Raw genomic sequence first — 15,194 nt, forward strand, 5'->3', positions numbered from 1 at the left:
GGAAGCAAGCAATCAGATATTTAATAAGAAGTATTTCTATGGAAATAAAAAGAAAAACAAGGTTAATGAATGGAGCAAATTATAAACCAGTTTCTGAACTCAGAGGACAGCCAGTTAAGATTTCTAGATGTCAGTGTTGAAGCATCTTTTTCAGCTTAAAATGTCTCTGATGAAATCATTGAGTGTACAGGTATCCTTTTGAGTGGCTTACACAGCAACAGACATGCTATTGTGGTGATCTCTCTTAAATTTGTATCAAGTTGTCCAGCTTCAGTTTGAAGGTCTTTAGGAACAAGAGTGGTTTCAGTTCTTAATGATTTCCAAAAAAAAATGAAAAAAATTTAAAACATTAGTTCAGAGATTTATAGCCATATGTTTCGGGAAACTAGAAGAATTGAGGATCCAGTCCAGTTTACAGGTAGAAAACAGAGACCTCAAAGATGATTAACAGAACTAGGATCTAATATCCACAGTACATATAGTTTTTACTAAAACATAATTTTTCTCTCTAAAATCACTCTCATTTTTACCAAAGATAGCCAAATTAAGACTGGTTTGTAAAGTAAGTCTAGTTTCAATAAATTCTGCCCAATTATTTACATAAGTACAGCAAGAATAACAATTGATCAGATAGACTCTTTTAAACCTGCTTTCCTGGAACTTTTTATAAGGAATCTCAGATTGAACTTTAAAGGCCTTTTGAGGCCAGAAAAGCCAAGCCAAGGGCTTTGTCATCAGACTTTGCCTGCAATACCTACAGATTTGGGTGAGTTCCTCTCTTCTTTTGAGGTTCTTTGCACCTACCAGGTAAGTGACCTTCTTTACCTACCCAGTAAGGTTGTTGGGAACCCTGTAAACAAGGTACTAGACCAATATTTCCAAATGGCTTTATTTCATAAAGTCCAATCTTTGTTTCTCAAAAGCCGTCTGGTCATATCTGAGTTTATACCTGTTTCTCTCAAATACGACATTCTAGTCAAAGCTTTGGTAAGATAACCAATATTTCCAATTGTGTCTTGTTATAAGGAGAACGGATTCTTATTGAACTTACGCAAATAACTGTATCACCATGAAAATAGCAGTAATTACTCACTAAGAGTTTCCAAATTCTGGAGGGATAAGGTAGGGAGAAAAATATAAATGTTTAACTTTGTTTACAACTGTATAATTTATCAAACTGTTATAAGTCATTGCTTACGAAAGAAAGTTTTTCATAAATCTGAAAAAACAAAACGTTTAGAAAATCAGCAATATTTCAAATGAAGCCATAAAAATTATAATTCTCCTGGGGCTGTCCTGGTGGCGTAGTGGTTAGGTTTGCAAGCTCCACTTAGGCAGCCTGAGGTTCACAGGTTCGGATCCTAGGCACGGACCTACACACCACTCATCAAGCCATGCTGTGGCAGTGTCCCATTTACAAAGTGAGGAAGATTGGCAACAGATGTTAGCTCAAGGACAATCTTCCTCAACCAAAAAAAAAACAAAAAGAGGAAGATTGGCAATGGATATTACCTCAGGGCCAATCTTCCTCACCAAAAAAAAAAAATTTATACTGATCCTCATTAGTTCATTCAGTCCTGTGTAATTGACTTTTTATCTTAATCTTCTGTTAGCAGTTTTATGGGGTCATCTGTTTCTCCATTAGAGTTCTGTAATTTCTTACCCAGTTCAGTTTTATAATCTGCTAGCATAAGGGCTCAGATGCACTCTGTGCAGCTCTGTGTGACAGCTTTCTTCAGGGCTGTGAACCCCAACACAGTCCTCCATTCAAGGTGAAGACGAGGGAAATAGTTCAACAAGTAGTTGGTGATGGTGGCGTGCCCTGCCTGCGCAGCCAATGATTAGGGCCCTATTCCCCTTACTGTCTTGCCAGTCAGTGTCCTTCCCCCGCCTATGTCTGTGTGCACATGCTCATACATTAATTGTCTAAATGAAGAATTTGGACCACAGGTCACTTTTCATCCCCCTTTAGCTCACAGATTTTTCATGTGAGAATATTTTAAATTTCATTATTTTAGTCAACTGTATCTGACTTTGTTAGAGTAGTCATATCTATAATAGGCTAGTAGTTGCAAACCAGTTGATTGTTGACCCTTGTAGGATTGATGTCAGGGTCATAGTCTTCAGCCATGTTTCTTCTTTATCATAGTAGACCAGCGAGGAGAGATTTAAACACAGTTCCCATCCTGTCTTCAGAAGAACTTGTACATCACTTTTTTTCTGCCTTGTGTGTACCCACATATGGTCATTTGGAATATTTCATTTGGGGAAATGAAAAACTCCTCACCACAGAAACTGAAGATTCCCCCTCAGGGCCCGGCCCCGTGGCCACGTGGTTAAGTTCTTGCGCTCCACTTTGGCGGCCCAGGGTTTCACCAGCTCGGATCTGGGCATGGACATGGCACCATTCATCAAGCCATGCTGAGGCAGCATCCCACATGCCACAACTAGATGGACCCACAACTAAAAATATACAAGTGTGTACCACAGGGCTTTGGGGGGAAAAGGAAAAAAAGAAAGATTCCCCCTTAGGTTGCCTACTATTCAAAATTTGTGAGAGTCTTAGGGCTGGCCCAGTGGTGCAGCAGTTAAGTTTGCATGTTCCGCTTTGGCGGCCTGAAGTTCACTGGTTCAGATCCCGGGTGCAGACCTACACACCACTTGGCAAGCCATGCTTTGGTAGACGTCCCACATAAAACAGAGGAAGATGGGCACAGATGTTAGCTCAGGGCCCATCTTCCTCAGCAAAAAGAGCAGGATTGGCGGCAGATGTTAGCTCAGGGCTAATCTTCCTCAAAAAAAACAAAATATATATATATATATATATATATATATATATATATATGTGAGAGTCTTAATGAAATGAAGGGATTGTAAATCTCTTGGCTCCTGCATTTGTCAATGTGAGCATATGGGTTTCTTGATTTTCTGAGTGTTAGTACCTTTAAAAGAATTTTGAAGTGTGTAAAGTCAGAGTTCAACTGAAAGGACTGTAAATCTGAAAGATAATGTTTGGAGCCTAAATACTTACAAATCTAGACTTATAGATTGTTTTGTAATTTCTTTCATTCACATATTTTCTACTTCCTTTTACTACAGTGTATCATTTTCCCAGAGGAAACTAAGGCATGTCACCTTATCTCTTTAAGATCATGTTTCCCTTGTTTTCAACTAAGGCATTTAGATGAGTATGCTCATCTAAAATTATCAGATACTTTGGGGTTTTTGCCTCAGTTTTTCCATCAAGATTAATATAGTTCTACAGTATAAGGTAATATGAGCAAAAATCAAAGTAACCAATACTTAGAGGAGCCCAGTGGATGACAAAATAGGATGAGGTTTTGTCTTCATGACTTTCATTTCCTGACAGATGTGACATGAGGGAGATTTACTTCAGAGACGTTAGTGTGTTTGAGACACTTACTTTCAACTGTTTGAAAGCTTAAAAATCCATTACGTATCTTTGTCATTCTGAAAAATATTTGAGGTGGCTGCCTCAGAAAGTAGTAAGTGCAGCTGAAGAGGTACATTTCTCTGCTTCTAGAGTTTTTTCAGAGACATTTCATGTTGCTCTTCCATCTTGTACTGCCACTTACGTATATACATTTGCAAACATTTAGCAGGGAAGACCCGTTGTTACATTGTACACGTTCTCTTATATAGGACACAGGTGACTTAATTTCCATGTTGATTATTAATAATAGTAGTAGTTTATAATAAAAAGCAATCTTGGTTAGGGTAACAGAAAATGCAGAAGTTAGAATGATAGGGTTTTCAGAAAATACAAGTTTTTAACAGCTTTATTGAGATATAATTAACATACAAAAAATTATGTTTGTTTAAAGCATACAGTTTGGTAAGTTTTGTGTTATCAGGAAGCTATCACCACAGTTTAGATCATTATCATGTCTGTCACCCTGAAAAGATTCCTCCTTCCATGTTCTCATTCCTCCCCCAATTCTCAACCAACCACTGATCTCTTCTTTTCTGTCATTGTGGATTAGTTTGCATTTTCTAGAATTAAATGTCAGTGGACTCACAGCATGTGGGGTTTTTTGCCTGGCTTCTGTCTTAGTTTGGGATTCATCATTGTTATTGCATCTATCAGTATTTGATTTCTTTTCATTGTTGAATAGTATTCCCTTGTATGGACATACTACAATTTGTTTGTCCACTCATCTGTCAGTATCCATTTGGGTTGCTTAGTTTTTGGCTGTTATAAATAATGCTGCTGTGAACATTCACATATAAGTCTTTTTATGGCATATATTCATTTCTTTGGGGTAAATACCTAGGAGTGGAACAGCTAAATTGTATGGTACGTGTATGTTTAACTTTTTAAAAAGCTGCCAAACTATATTTCACCAGCTGTATTTGAGAGTCCCCGGTCTTCCAAGTCCCCACCAACACTTGGCATGGTCAGTCTTTTTAAATTTTAGTCTTCTAATAGGTGGATAGAGGTATCTTGTAGTTTTAATTTGCTCTTGCCCAGTCACTAATGGTATTGAGCATCTTTTCCTGTGCTTATTTGCCATCCAAATCTCTTCTTTGGTGAAGTGTGTGTTCAAATCTTTTGTCCAATTTTTTCATTGGGTTATGTATTTTTTTATTGTTGAGTTTGAGATTACTATAGATAGATAGATAAAGTCCTTTATCAGATAATATACACAAAGATTTTCTCCCAGACTGTGGTTTGTCTCTTCATTCAAAACTTTTTTTAAAAAGAAATTATATATATTTAAGTTGTACAGTGTGAGGATTTGGTGTACATAGCGAAATGATTACTATAGTCAAGCTAATTAACATATCATCTCACAGTTAACATTTTTTTGTGATGAGAGCACCTGAAATCTGCTGTCTTAGCAAATTTTCAGTAATCAATGCAGTATATTATTGGCTGTCGTCATCATGCTCTACGTTAGATCTCTAGACGTATTCATCTTACATTCCTGCAACTTTCATCCTTTTAACAGTGCCTTCAAGAGCAGAAATTTTAAGTTTTGGTGAGGTACAGTTCATCAGTTTGTTCTTTTATAGATTGTACCTTTGCTGTCATATCTACATATGAGTTTTTAAGGTTGGAAGTATTATTTCATTTATAAGATTTGTATTGGAATGGTTTCTTATTTGCTATAGTATGTTATGCTCTCCTGTTTGCATCTTGTGAGTTTTAAGATTTTTCCCTTAATTCAAAGGCTAACTCTGAATTAAAATTACAAAATGTGGACATAACCGTTTAGTGTGTGCGTTGGTCCTGGACTTAAGTTTGGGCATGTATTTAAAATTGTTGTATTACCTTGTTCAGTTCTACAGTTTATCTGCAGAGATTTTTTAATTCTAGTTTTCTCAAAATGTAAGGTGATTCTTTCCCTAATTAGGTCCTGCTCTAAGCTGTCAGAGTGTTATTGTTAAAGTATTATTTCTCCTACCACTTTATTCACTGAGTGCAGCACAGAAAATAGATTTCAGGAAATAGAATCTAGAAAAAAGCACTTAAAAAGTACATATGCTACCACAGCTTCTTTGCTCATAGAGCATGAATGGAAAGTTTTAAATGTTGACCAACAGGAAGAAAATCATAATCCAAAAGCCTGCTCTGACTTGCTAGTTTTCTAAACGTTTTCTAATTTTAAGCTGTGAGGAATTATTTCTTCATTAGAAAGATTTTTAATGAATAACTTTCTTTTTCAGTATTTCCACATGTCACACCGAAAGGAATTAATGGTATAGACTTCAAAGGGGAAGCGATAACTTTTAAAGCAACTACTGCTGGAATCCTTGCTACTCTTTCTCATTGTATTGAACTGATGGTAAAACGGGAGGACAGCTGGCAAAAGAGACTGGATAAGGTAAGGCTAGTTTATCTTCCTTTTTAATAATAATCAGATTCTATTGAAGTCTTATATTTTGATTGAACGTTTAAACCAAACTAACTTCTTAGGGAAAAAATCTATTGGGTTCATAGAAGTAGCAGGCGGTACTCTTTCTCTGAAACTTTGTGGACATCTTGAACTCATTTTCCTAATGAGATTCACCAGTTATGTATTCAGTTGCTGTACAATATGCATTCTTTTTTTTTTTTTTTTTGCTGCTTCTTCTTCCCAAAGCCCCCCAGTACACAGTTGTATATTCTAGTTGTGAGTGCCTCTGGTTGTGGTAGTATGCATTCTTGATAGACTTTTACTGTAAACATTTTTGTAATGATAATAGTAATGCTTTGGAATAGAAGTGATGAACCATTTAATATTACCCAGCTTTATTATGTGACATATGAAACTGCGTTTAAGTTATATGAACTAACTTAAACACCAGTTTCTAAAGTTAAATGTTAACTTATTTCATTCATAGCCATGTATATTTTCCAAGGTCATGGTGATGTCATTTAACACACATTATGTTGTTCATTGAACATTTGCCCTATGTCTACCTTTTCCCACCTTTGTTTAAACTACAGTGCTTATAATAATATTATAGTATGAATCTTTAGTTTGTAGTGCAAAGTTATGGCTCAATGAATTTGTTTAGTAGGAAAACTTCTGTTTATAATTGGTCAGTAAAATGTTGGAAGTGAAACATACCTTAGAGAATTTAGTTCTAGTCTAATGCCATCATTTTATAGACGAAGGAACTGAGGCCCAGAGACTTGTCCAGGGGTGTTAAGTAGCAGATTTAGAAGAATTTTACCCTAGTCTATCTTTCAGCTCTGGATACTGGGCCAGACATCAGTCAGAATCTTCTCATTCATCAGTGAGTCATACTGCTTACAGTATTTGAAGGTCTTACCAATTTGAGCGGGATACTAAGGAAAGCAGTGTCATCACTGATGTAATGGCAGAGTGGCTACAGGATTTGTATAGCACTGTGTGTTTAAGAAGGTCCCTATATTTAGAAGAAAAGAGAATTGTTCAGAATTGTCAAGTGCAGGTGAGAGTGAGCCATATTGATTAGCAGTATGTACTCTTTTAAAACAAGCAATGAAAATGTTTGTTTAAGGTACAGACATTTTATTATTATTCTGGGGTTTAATTCATATATCTGCAAAGATTTCCACTCTATACAATATGGATCAAATTGAATTTTTAGGAGATTCTTTGTGCACAAGAAATAATGTATTGAGAAAACAGGACAACTCCTTAAATCCATTAGACTAATGGTTCAAGAGAATCATTCAACTTGTCCAGACTGGCTTATTTAAAACTTTATCTCTTAAGAGCTCTTGTCTTTAGTCTGTTTATCCTTCACTAAAAGATCATCTTCAGTCATATATTCCAACCACACTGCCTAAAAAAATATTCATTAAAAATAAAACACAGGGGCCAGGCTGGTGGCATAGTGGTTAAAGTTTGCATACTCTGCTTCCATGGCCAGGGATTTGCGGGTTTGGATCCTAGAGGCAGACCTACACACTACTCATCAAGCCATGCTATGGTGGCATCCCACATATAAAATAGAGGAAGATTGGCACACATGTTAGCTCAGCAACACTCTTCCTCAAGCAAAAAGAGGAAGATCGGCAGCACTGTTGGCTCAGGGCCAATCTTCCTCACTAAAAAAAAAATAAAAATAAAACATGGCTTCTTCATCTTTTCAGCAGTCAGATTTCTTATTTGGAAAGGGAAGGTGGGCTTTTGACTGTCTTCGTTGTTGATAATTCTTATCCATTATCTTTCTTTGTTGGGTAGCAGTGAGTAGAGCAAACAAAGGATCTGTGAAAAAATGCTTTTGTTGCTTCTCCATGCACCACATTTAATCAAAGAACAGCCACCAAAAGATGGCAGTATTAATTGAAATCTGGAAACTACTGTATTTGTAGTCCTCTTACAGGTCTGTCTGATGTCAAATCTTATTCATCTTTTCCACTATAATTTCTTCTCAAGGTTCAAATAAGATCTAGTTATATTTTACATGAAATCATGTTAGTGTGTGTCTACATACACAGTATGTGTATGTATATATATATGTATGTATTTATATACACACATATACAGTATGTGATATATATCAATAACAGGGTATATACACACACAGTATATATATGTATATGTATGTGTACACACATACATGTTTGTATACACACTCTCCATAAAGAAGACTAGAAAGTTTTTGAATAGAGAGAGCTATTTATCAACAAATATGTCTTTTAGGTAATTCATATAACTGGGAAGGAAAGTCCAGTGACAGCTGAATATATCACCACCTCAAGAAGTGACCACAGTTCTAACTTGTATCATCATAGATTAGTTTTGCCTGTTCTTAAATATCATATAAATGGAATCATGTGCTATACCTTCTTGTGCCTGGCTTTTTTTTCCCCTCAACATTGACTGTAAGATTCATTCATGTTGTTACATTTGTGGTAGTTTATTCTTTTTTATTGTTGTATTACTGTGGCGTAGTATTCATTGTATGATAAATTTTCGTTGTATGACATCAGTTTGTTTCTCTGATTTTCCTGCTGATGGACATTTAGGTTTTTATATTTTGGCTATCGTGAATTAAGCCTCCGTGAGCATCTGCTACATGTCTTTTGGTGGGCACACGCACTCGTTTCTCTTGGATATGCACCTAGAAGTAGAACTGTTGAATCGGGGGATACTTGCTTAGCTTTAGTGAATACTGGCAAACAGTTTTCCAAGGTGGTTATATCATTTTATATTCCCACTAGTAGTAGGTGAGAATTCCATTTGTTCTTTATGTTTGGTGACATTTCAAAATATATTTTCAGTTTTTTGTGGATGGATTTGGTTTTGTTTTTTAATTTTAGCCATTCTGGTGGGTCCGAAGTCCCATTTTGTCTTCAGTATAGGAAATCAGTTACTCTTTGGCTCTCGTGAACTAATTCATTGCTTTGCACCAGCTTTAGTTCAGATGGGGTGTTTGGAAGGAGCTGGCTTTGCGTGAGTCCAGCATCGACTTTAATTTACCTTCAGGTGTTGGAGGTGAGGGAATACAGGCGTTAGGTTCTTTAAAAGCTTGCTGGACTTCGCTGTCATCCTTGACCCACTGCAGCCCGTTGTTGTAGAAGTAATTTGAGGTTGGAGCCAGGGCCAGCCTTTGTTTTCAGTTTTGACCTTGGATCTTTTCACCTCTTAGAGCTGTAGCCCTGTCTGTCGAAGGAGAGCGTTAAAGTAGAATCTCCGCAGTGGGAAGGTGCAAGAAGCTTATCTTTCCTGGATTATCTTTTAGCATTCATTGATTCCACCTGTTAATTGAGTTATTTTCTTCCTGGCATCCATTATTTGCTTTTTTCTTTATAACAAAATAAATATAGCTCTTACTCAGGGGAAATAAACACCTGAATATATATTGTAGGCATTTGTCTGGTGCCAATTTATCTTCTTTTTATTTGTTTTAGGTGTAGACACTTTGGTAGTTACTTAATTCATTTCAATGCATAACCTACTGTGAGGTGATCTCAATGGTGGTTTAAACGTTAGCTTGTATGTAATTTGTCACCCAGAGAAAAGTGTTGCCTTGGGCAGGATAATACTCATTTTTCACCAGAGTAGAGTTTTTTTGGCCAAATTATAAAATGTTGGTGAAATGGAGAGAACATCTCCACTTCAAATGATAAATTTTTCACTTGCTTTTTTTTTTAATAGGAAATTGAGAAAAGAAGAAGAATAGAGGAAGCATACAAAAATGCCGTGACAGAACTTAAGAAAAAATCCCACTTTGGAGGACCAGATTATGAGGTGAGAAGTTATATTTTGATCCTAGAAAGGGAAACATATAGACCATATCTATCGCAACAGTGATTAATTTGTAAACAATACTTTCATAACCTTTAAATATTCTAAATACATAATTTGTTCTTCAGTGTTTATTTTAATTAAATGTGCATTTCTTAATATATAAATGCTAGACTTACTCTGAAACAGATTTTTTTTAATGCCTGCAAAGTTTAGTATAGGCTTTAAAACAGCTCTCTCTGCTTTAATAAAGGACAAGTTTTTATCTCCCCTGTGAGAATGATAATTTTTAATATTATCTTCTTTTTTTTTTAATTTTTTTTAATAAAAGCACCTTAGGAAGAAAAGCCTGAGTACTTTACGGACAAAAGATTTTAGTCTGTGATATATAATGCAAGGTCTTATCTGTAGGAGGGCTTGAACTGTTCTAATTGCCTTGCTTTATGTTTGAAAATGTCTGAAACCAACTTCTTTTCCCTTTTGGTTGGTAGGCAATCAGTAAAATCTCCCTCTCCATATACACATACATATATTAAGATTTTATTTTTCTGTGATATTTCTTTAAAGAAACAAAGGGTAAGATAAATATCTGGTAGTTCTCTTTAACCTTGTTGATATTCCTGAAATGAACATTTTAAAAATGGAGTGCCAAGGAGTATCATTGAGATAGAAGTAGAGTGATAAAATAGTTATAAACAGATTATATTTAAGAAAATAGAAGAAAAATTTCTTGCCATTTCTAGAAGGGAAAGAAAAGAGCTGCTACTAACTGAATATTTTTTATGTTAGAGTTAATTTCCAACTGTGGATATCTATAACATGAGACTTCAGCCATAATATGTATTTTAAAATTATTAAACTGTCAATTCATTTATTCTAGAATGTATAAAAATTATATAATTAGATATCCTCTGGGGTTTTTAAAAATATAGTTTACTGAAAGATAAGCTGTTAAAATTGTTATTTTTATTCTGAAGCTAAGCAGATCGTTTTGCTATTTTAGGTTTATTTTTGAGGGGAACTATCAACTTTTTGAGATTTTTTCTCTTATAAATAGTGTAGACATTCATTATAGAAAATACAAAAAAGCCTATGTTTTTAATTTAACGATATATGGTACCAGTTTGTCTCCTATCAGCAATACGTAAGTATAATTGTATACTTGTTTATCTCCACTTCTGTCAACACAGATTCTTTTTCAGGGGAGAAGAGCAGGGTGGAGGGAAGAAGAGCCTTGTGCTAGGTATATGTGTTTACTAGTTTCTGATCCAAAAAAAAAAGTTCGTGCACGCCACTTCAGTGGCCTGGGGTTTGCCGGTTCGGTTCCCAGGGTGTGGACCTACATACTGCTCATCAAGCTGTGCTGTGGTGGTGTCCCACATACAAAATAGAGGAAGATGGGCACAGATCTCAGCAACAATCTTCCTCAAGCAAAAAGAGGAGGACTGGTAACAGATGTTAGCTCAGCGCCAATCTTCCTCACCCCCCTCCCCCAAAAAAAAAGCATTCTCTTGTTAACCTAAGTAAAGAGATAAACTGAGGCAGGCTCAAATTACCAGAAATTGAGTTTATTTGGGAATAGCAGAGGAATTGCAGTACAGAAATGCATGCTGTAGCAAGCTACAGGCAAGTCCGTTGAGGGTTGGGGAGAGCTATATTTGTGGACAAGGATGCAGTAACGGGGAAGACAAGCCACAGTCCAAGCAGTAAGTTCAGTGGCTTCAGGGTGGAGAGAGACTCTTGGTGTATGTTCATTGGTCAGCAGATAAGCTTTAGTCTCCTGTATATTGGGCATTTATGGGAAATCAGTCTCCTCCCTTCCTAAGTTCCATTCTTCTGAGGGTGCGTGTGTGAGATCTGTCCATTTTCCATCCTCTGCTTCCATTTTAGATTGAAATCCTTTCACACTCTACTTCAAATACAAATAATTATCTGTATTTTCTGTTTTTTAAATTTTTTAATCATCTCTTCTAAACATACTGTTAATATATCATATGGATTTTTTAAAATTATAGTTTGGGCCTGGCCCTGTGGCCGAGTGGTTAAAGTTCCGTGCACTCCGCTTTGGTGGCCCGGGTTTGCAGATTCAGGTCCCGGGTGCAGACCTGCTCCACTCACCAGCCACGCTGTGTCAGCATCCCACATACAAGAAAATAGAGGAAAACTGGCACAGATGTTAGCTCAGGGCTAGTCTTTCTCAAGCAAAAAAAGGGAAGATTAGCAACAGACGTTAAGGTCAGGGCGAATCTTCCTCAAGCAAAAAAAATTATAGTTTAATGTAGGAATCTATATTTCATTCCACTGACATTTATAGAATAAACCATCCTTTTCCCACCCATTTGCAATGCACCTTCCTCTTTCTCTTTTAATGAGGAAAATGGTTAAGGGTGCTTTATTTTTTTCCTCACCGACTCTTGTGGTATCAAGTTAAATATACAATTCTTAAATTAACTAGGGCCTCTTTTTACGTTTTTTTTTCTTCCTTTTGGAGTTTTGAACCATCTGTATTTTCTTGTGTCACTACTGCACTTGCATGGATTTTAGACACTAGTTCAAAATATGACTTTATTTTGGTTCCTATCAAACACTCATGGTGTTCTAATTATTGAACAAAGTTTAAATATTTCTGAAATATTGTAACTTAAATCCATTCCTTAAGATTTACTGTGACACAAGGCACCATGCTGGGCGTGGGGGATAGTGCCAAGAACAAGGCAGACAAGGATCCTGCCTGGGCACCCTGCCTCAGTGTGTAATGGGAATACAGACTTGTTAACAGGCAATTGGAGTGTTATGAAGCTCTCATAACACTGGGAGGATGCTGAGTCAGGGTTGGCTTCCCAGAGGAATCATCTTAGCGATAGACTTAAGAATAAGTAGGCTGAGTAGATGTTAACCAGGCAAATAGCCTGGACAGAGTGTTTGCTTACGCAGGCTGAGAGGAAGGGAAACATTTGGAGGCCAGAAGCAGAAGCTAGTGATTTGCCACAAGGGAGCTGGAAGAGCGCCTATCTGTGGAGAGTGGAGCTGATGGAGAGGAGGGAGTCAGTCGTAAGCCCGGCTAGAAAGGTCTTCAGGAATCATACAGATCCTCAGGCAATGGGTTTCAAGCAAGTGAGATTTTCACTTTTTCAGTTTAAAACATCATTCTTGCGTCCTGCAGTGAGGAGACTGGATTCAAGGTGACAGTTGTGACTAGGGGCTTGGAGACTTGTTCAGTATTACAGGTGAAGATTGAAAATAGCCTAAATTAGGATAGAGCAGTAGGAATAGACAGGACAAGTTAGATATCTGGAAAGTGGGATTGAAGGGTGTGGTGACTGAATGAGGGGAAAGGGAGGCATCTAGGAACGGCCCAGGTTTCTGCCTTAGACAGGTGGGTGTGGAGGTAGGAGCGGAACAGGTTGTGGACATGTTGCATATGAGTTGAAACATTCGCCTGAGGAGGTCTTATATATTACTAGATGTAAAGGTCTGACGCTTAGGAGAGAGATCTAACACTTAACAGGCTGTGGATGTAGGAATCATCAGATGAGGGCTGAAGTCTTAGAAGTGAGCAAGAATGCTATGGGGAGAGCAAGTGTGGAACCCTGGGGAACACTTCACATTTAAGGGATAAGCAGAGGAGGGAAGAGCCTGCGCTGGAGCCCAAAGAAGTGTGCTTAGAGAGAGAGGAACTGGGAAGTTAGGAATCCAGGGAAGAGAACTCTTTAGAGAGTCATTATCCTAAGAAATGCCACCAATGGGGCAAGTGAGATAGACCGTGGAGTGCCAATAGACTTAGCAATAAATAGCTCTTTCCCTTGGTAAGCGTGGTGAGATAAAAGTTAGGTTTTTTTAAGTTTTTTAATAACCTTTTTTATTCCAATTACTTTAGTTCTCCCTCAGTTTTGCCATCTAAGGAAAAATGTACCTGTCTTATTTGCCCGTTTCACTTGTCAAAGTAGAGTGTTTTAATGCTGTGGTTCCCAATTAGTAGACTCTTGAGACTCAGACATGATTGCGTAGATTGAATAAGCATTACAATTTTTAAAAGTGTAGATATGGTTATGATCAATAGTTTAAAAATCATTAGAAAATATGTTTGAGTTCAGAGTAGATTTTGGATAATTTGTGTTTTTCTCACATCAGCAAAGACCACAGTGATACTGCTGTCGCTTGAGTGTCTTTGAAATGTTTTGACCTTGTAAAGGGAATCCTGTAGGAGAGAGGCCTCTGGAGTGTTGTTACTATTCTTTTTCATAATCCAGCTGGTTGTTAGATGGTTGTAGTCACTTCATGATAATTCAATGAGATGTGCACTGTTCTGTGAGTGCGTTGTAGTTGAATAAAAAATCGGGCTTGTTTGAAGTGGATTGTGAGGGAGTCCTCATAACTCTGAAAGAACTCCTGCATTAAATCTCATAGACCTGTGCCACATGACAGGAGCATTAACCATAGTTCCTCCCACCCTTCCAGTGTGCCGCAGCTTGTAGCAAGGGTGGGATCTGTCGCTAGATGCTTTTTAATGGAGTAGTGATGATTTAGGATTATCACTCTAACTGGGAAGATTCCAGACAGACCAGCAATCATTCATTTGTCTTATTTTGTGTATTTAAAAATTTAGGGAACCTTAAACCCAAGCCTACCTTTTTAGCCTCCACTTTTACTTTGGTATGAAGCTTCTGTCCCACTTAAAGTCCACTTAAATTTGTCTTATTACAGCAGGATACACACGTACCTCATTTGTTTCCATTTTGCTGTTGTTCTTTATACTTTTATCTTGTGATACAGCTGAGGTCCCACTTACATTAAGAATCACTCGGAGGACTTATTAAACACACATATCCCTGGCTCCACCCAAGACCTACTGAAAAAGAATTTCTGCATATGAGGCCCTGGGAAGTTGCATTTTAACAAATTCCCCTGGCAGTTTACAGGTGACTGAGAACCACTACTCTGCCAGCTCACCAGGCTTTCAAGCATCAGCTCAACTTTTTTCTCCATGAAATAATTGTCTTTGCTTAGGAAGATCCCCTCAGAACTCCTGTCTGTACTTTTCATTGGCTCTACATCTTCCACAACTTTGTTCTCACCTTTCTACAGTTTTCTCTGGTTTCTGTCACCAAGTCCTCGAGTCACAAGTGCTCAGCTCTGCCACTGTAGCCTGAAAGCAGACATAGACAGTACATTAGTGAATGAGCATGACTGTATTCCAGTAAAACTTTATTTTAATTTCATGTAATTCCCACATGTCATGAAATATTATTCTTTTCATGTTCCCCAAACATTTAAAAGTGGAATTCTTAGCTTAAAGGCTGTATGAAAGTAGACGGCAGACTGGATTTGCCCCAGCCCCCTCTTCGTGACGATAGCCCTAACACAGTGTTGGTCAGTATACAGCTCATTTTGAGTACTGGGTGAGTGAATTCATTGTAACACTCATGTTTTTACACAGAGCATATGTTACTCATCTTTGTGAAAATATTACCTAGTGTACTAAATGATTCATAAATGTTTGTC

The 15,194-nt window shown here is 37.2% G+C and overlaps 1 protein-coding gene across 6 annotated transcripts in view; it reads left to right on the forward strand.

The window, feature by feature from the left end:
• Window positions 1–15,194, forward strand: part of CERT1 (ceramide transporter 1) — a 122,210-nt gene that overhangs the window by 68,913 nt on the left and 38,103 nt on the right. For all 6 annotated transcript variants that reach the window (XM_005599614.4, XM_005599613.4, XM_070234673.1 and 3 more), the window contains exons 7-8: window positions 5,692–5,849; window positions 9,603–9,695. In XM_005599614.4, the coding sequence (XP_005599671.1) occupies window positions 5,692–5,849; window positions 9,603–9,695 (251 nt within the window). The remainder of the gene's footprint in view (window positions 1–5,691; window positions 5,850–9,602; window positions 9,696–15,194) is intronic.

The sequence above is a fragment of the Equus caballus genome, chromosome 14, assembly GCF_041296265.1.
Source record: "Equus caballus isolate H_3958 breed thoroughbred chromosome 14, TB-T2T, whole genome shotgun sequence".
Taxonomy (NCBI): Eukaryota; Metazoa; Chordata; class Mammalia; order Perissodactyla; family Equidae; genus Equus; species Equus caballus.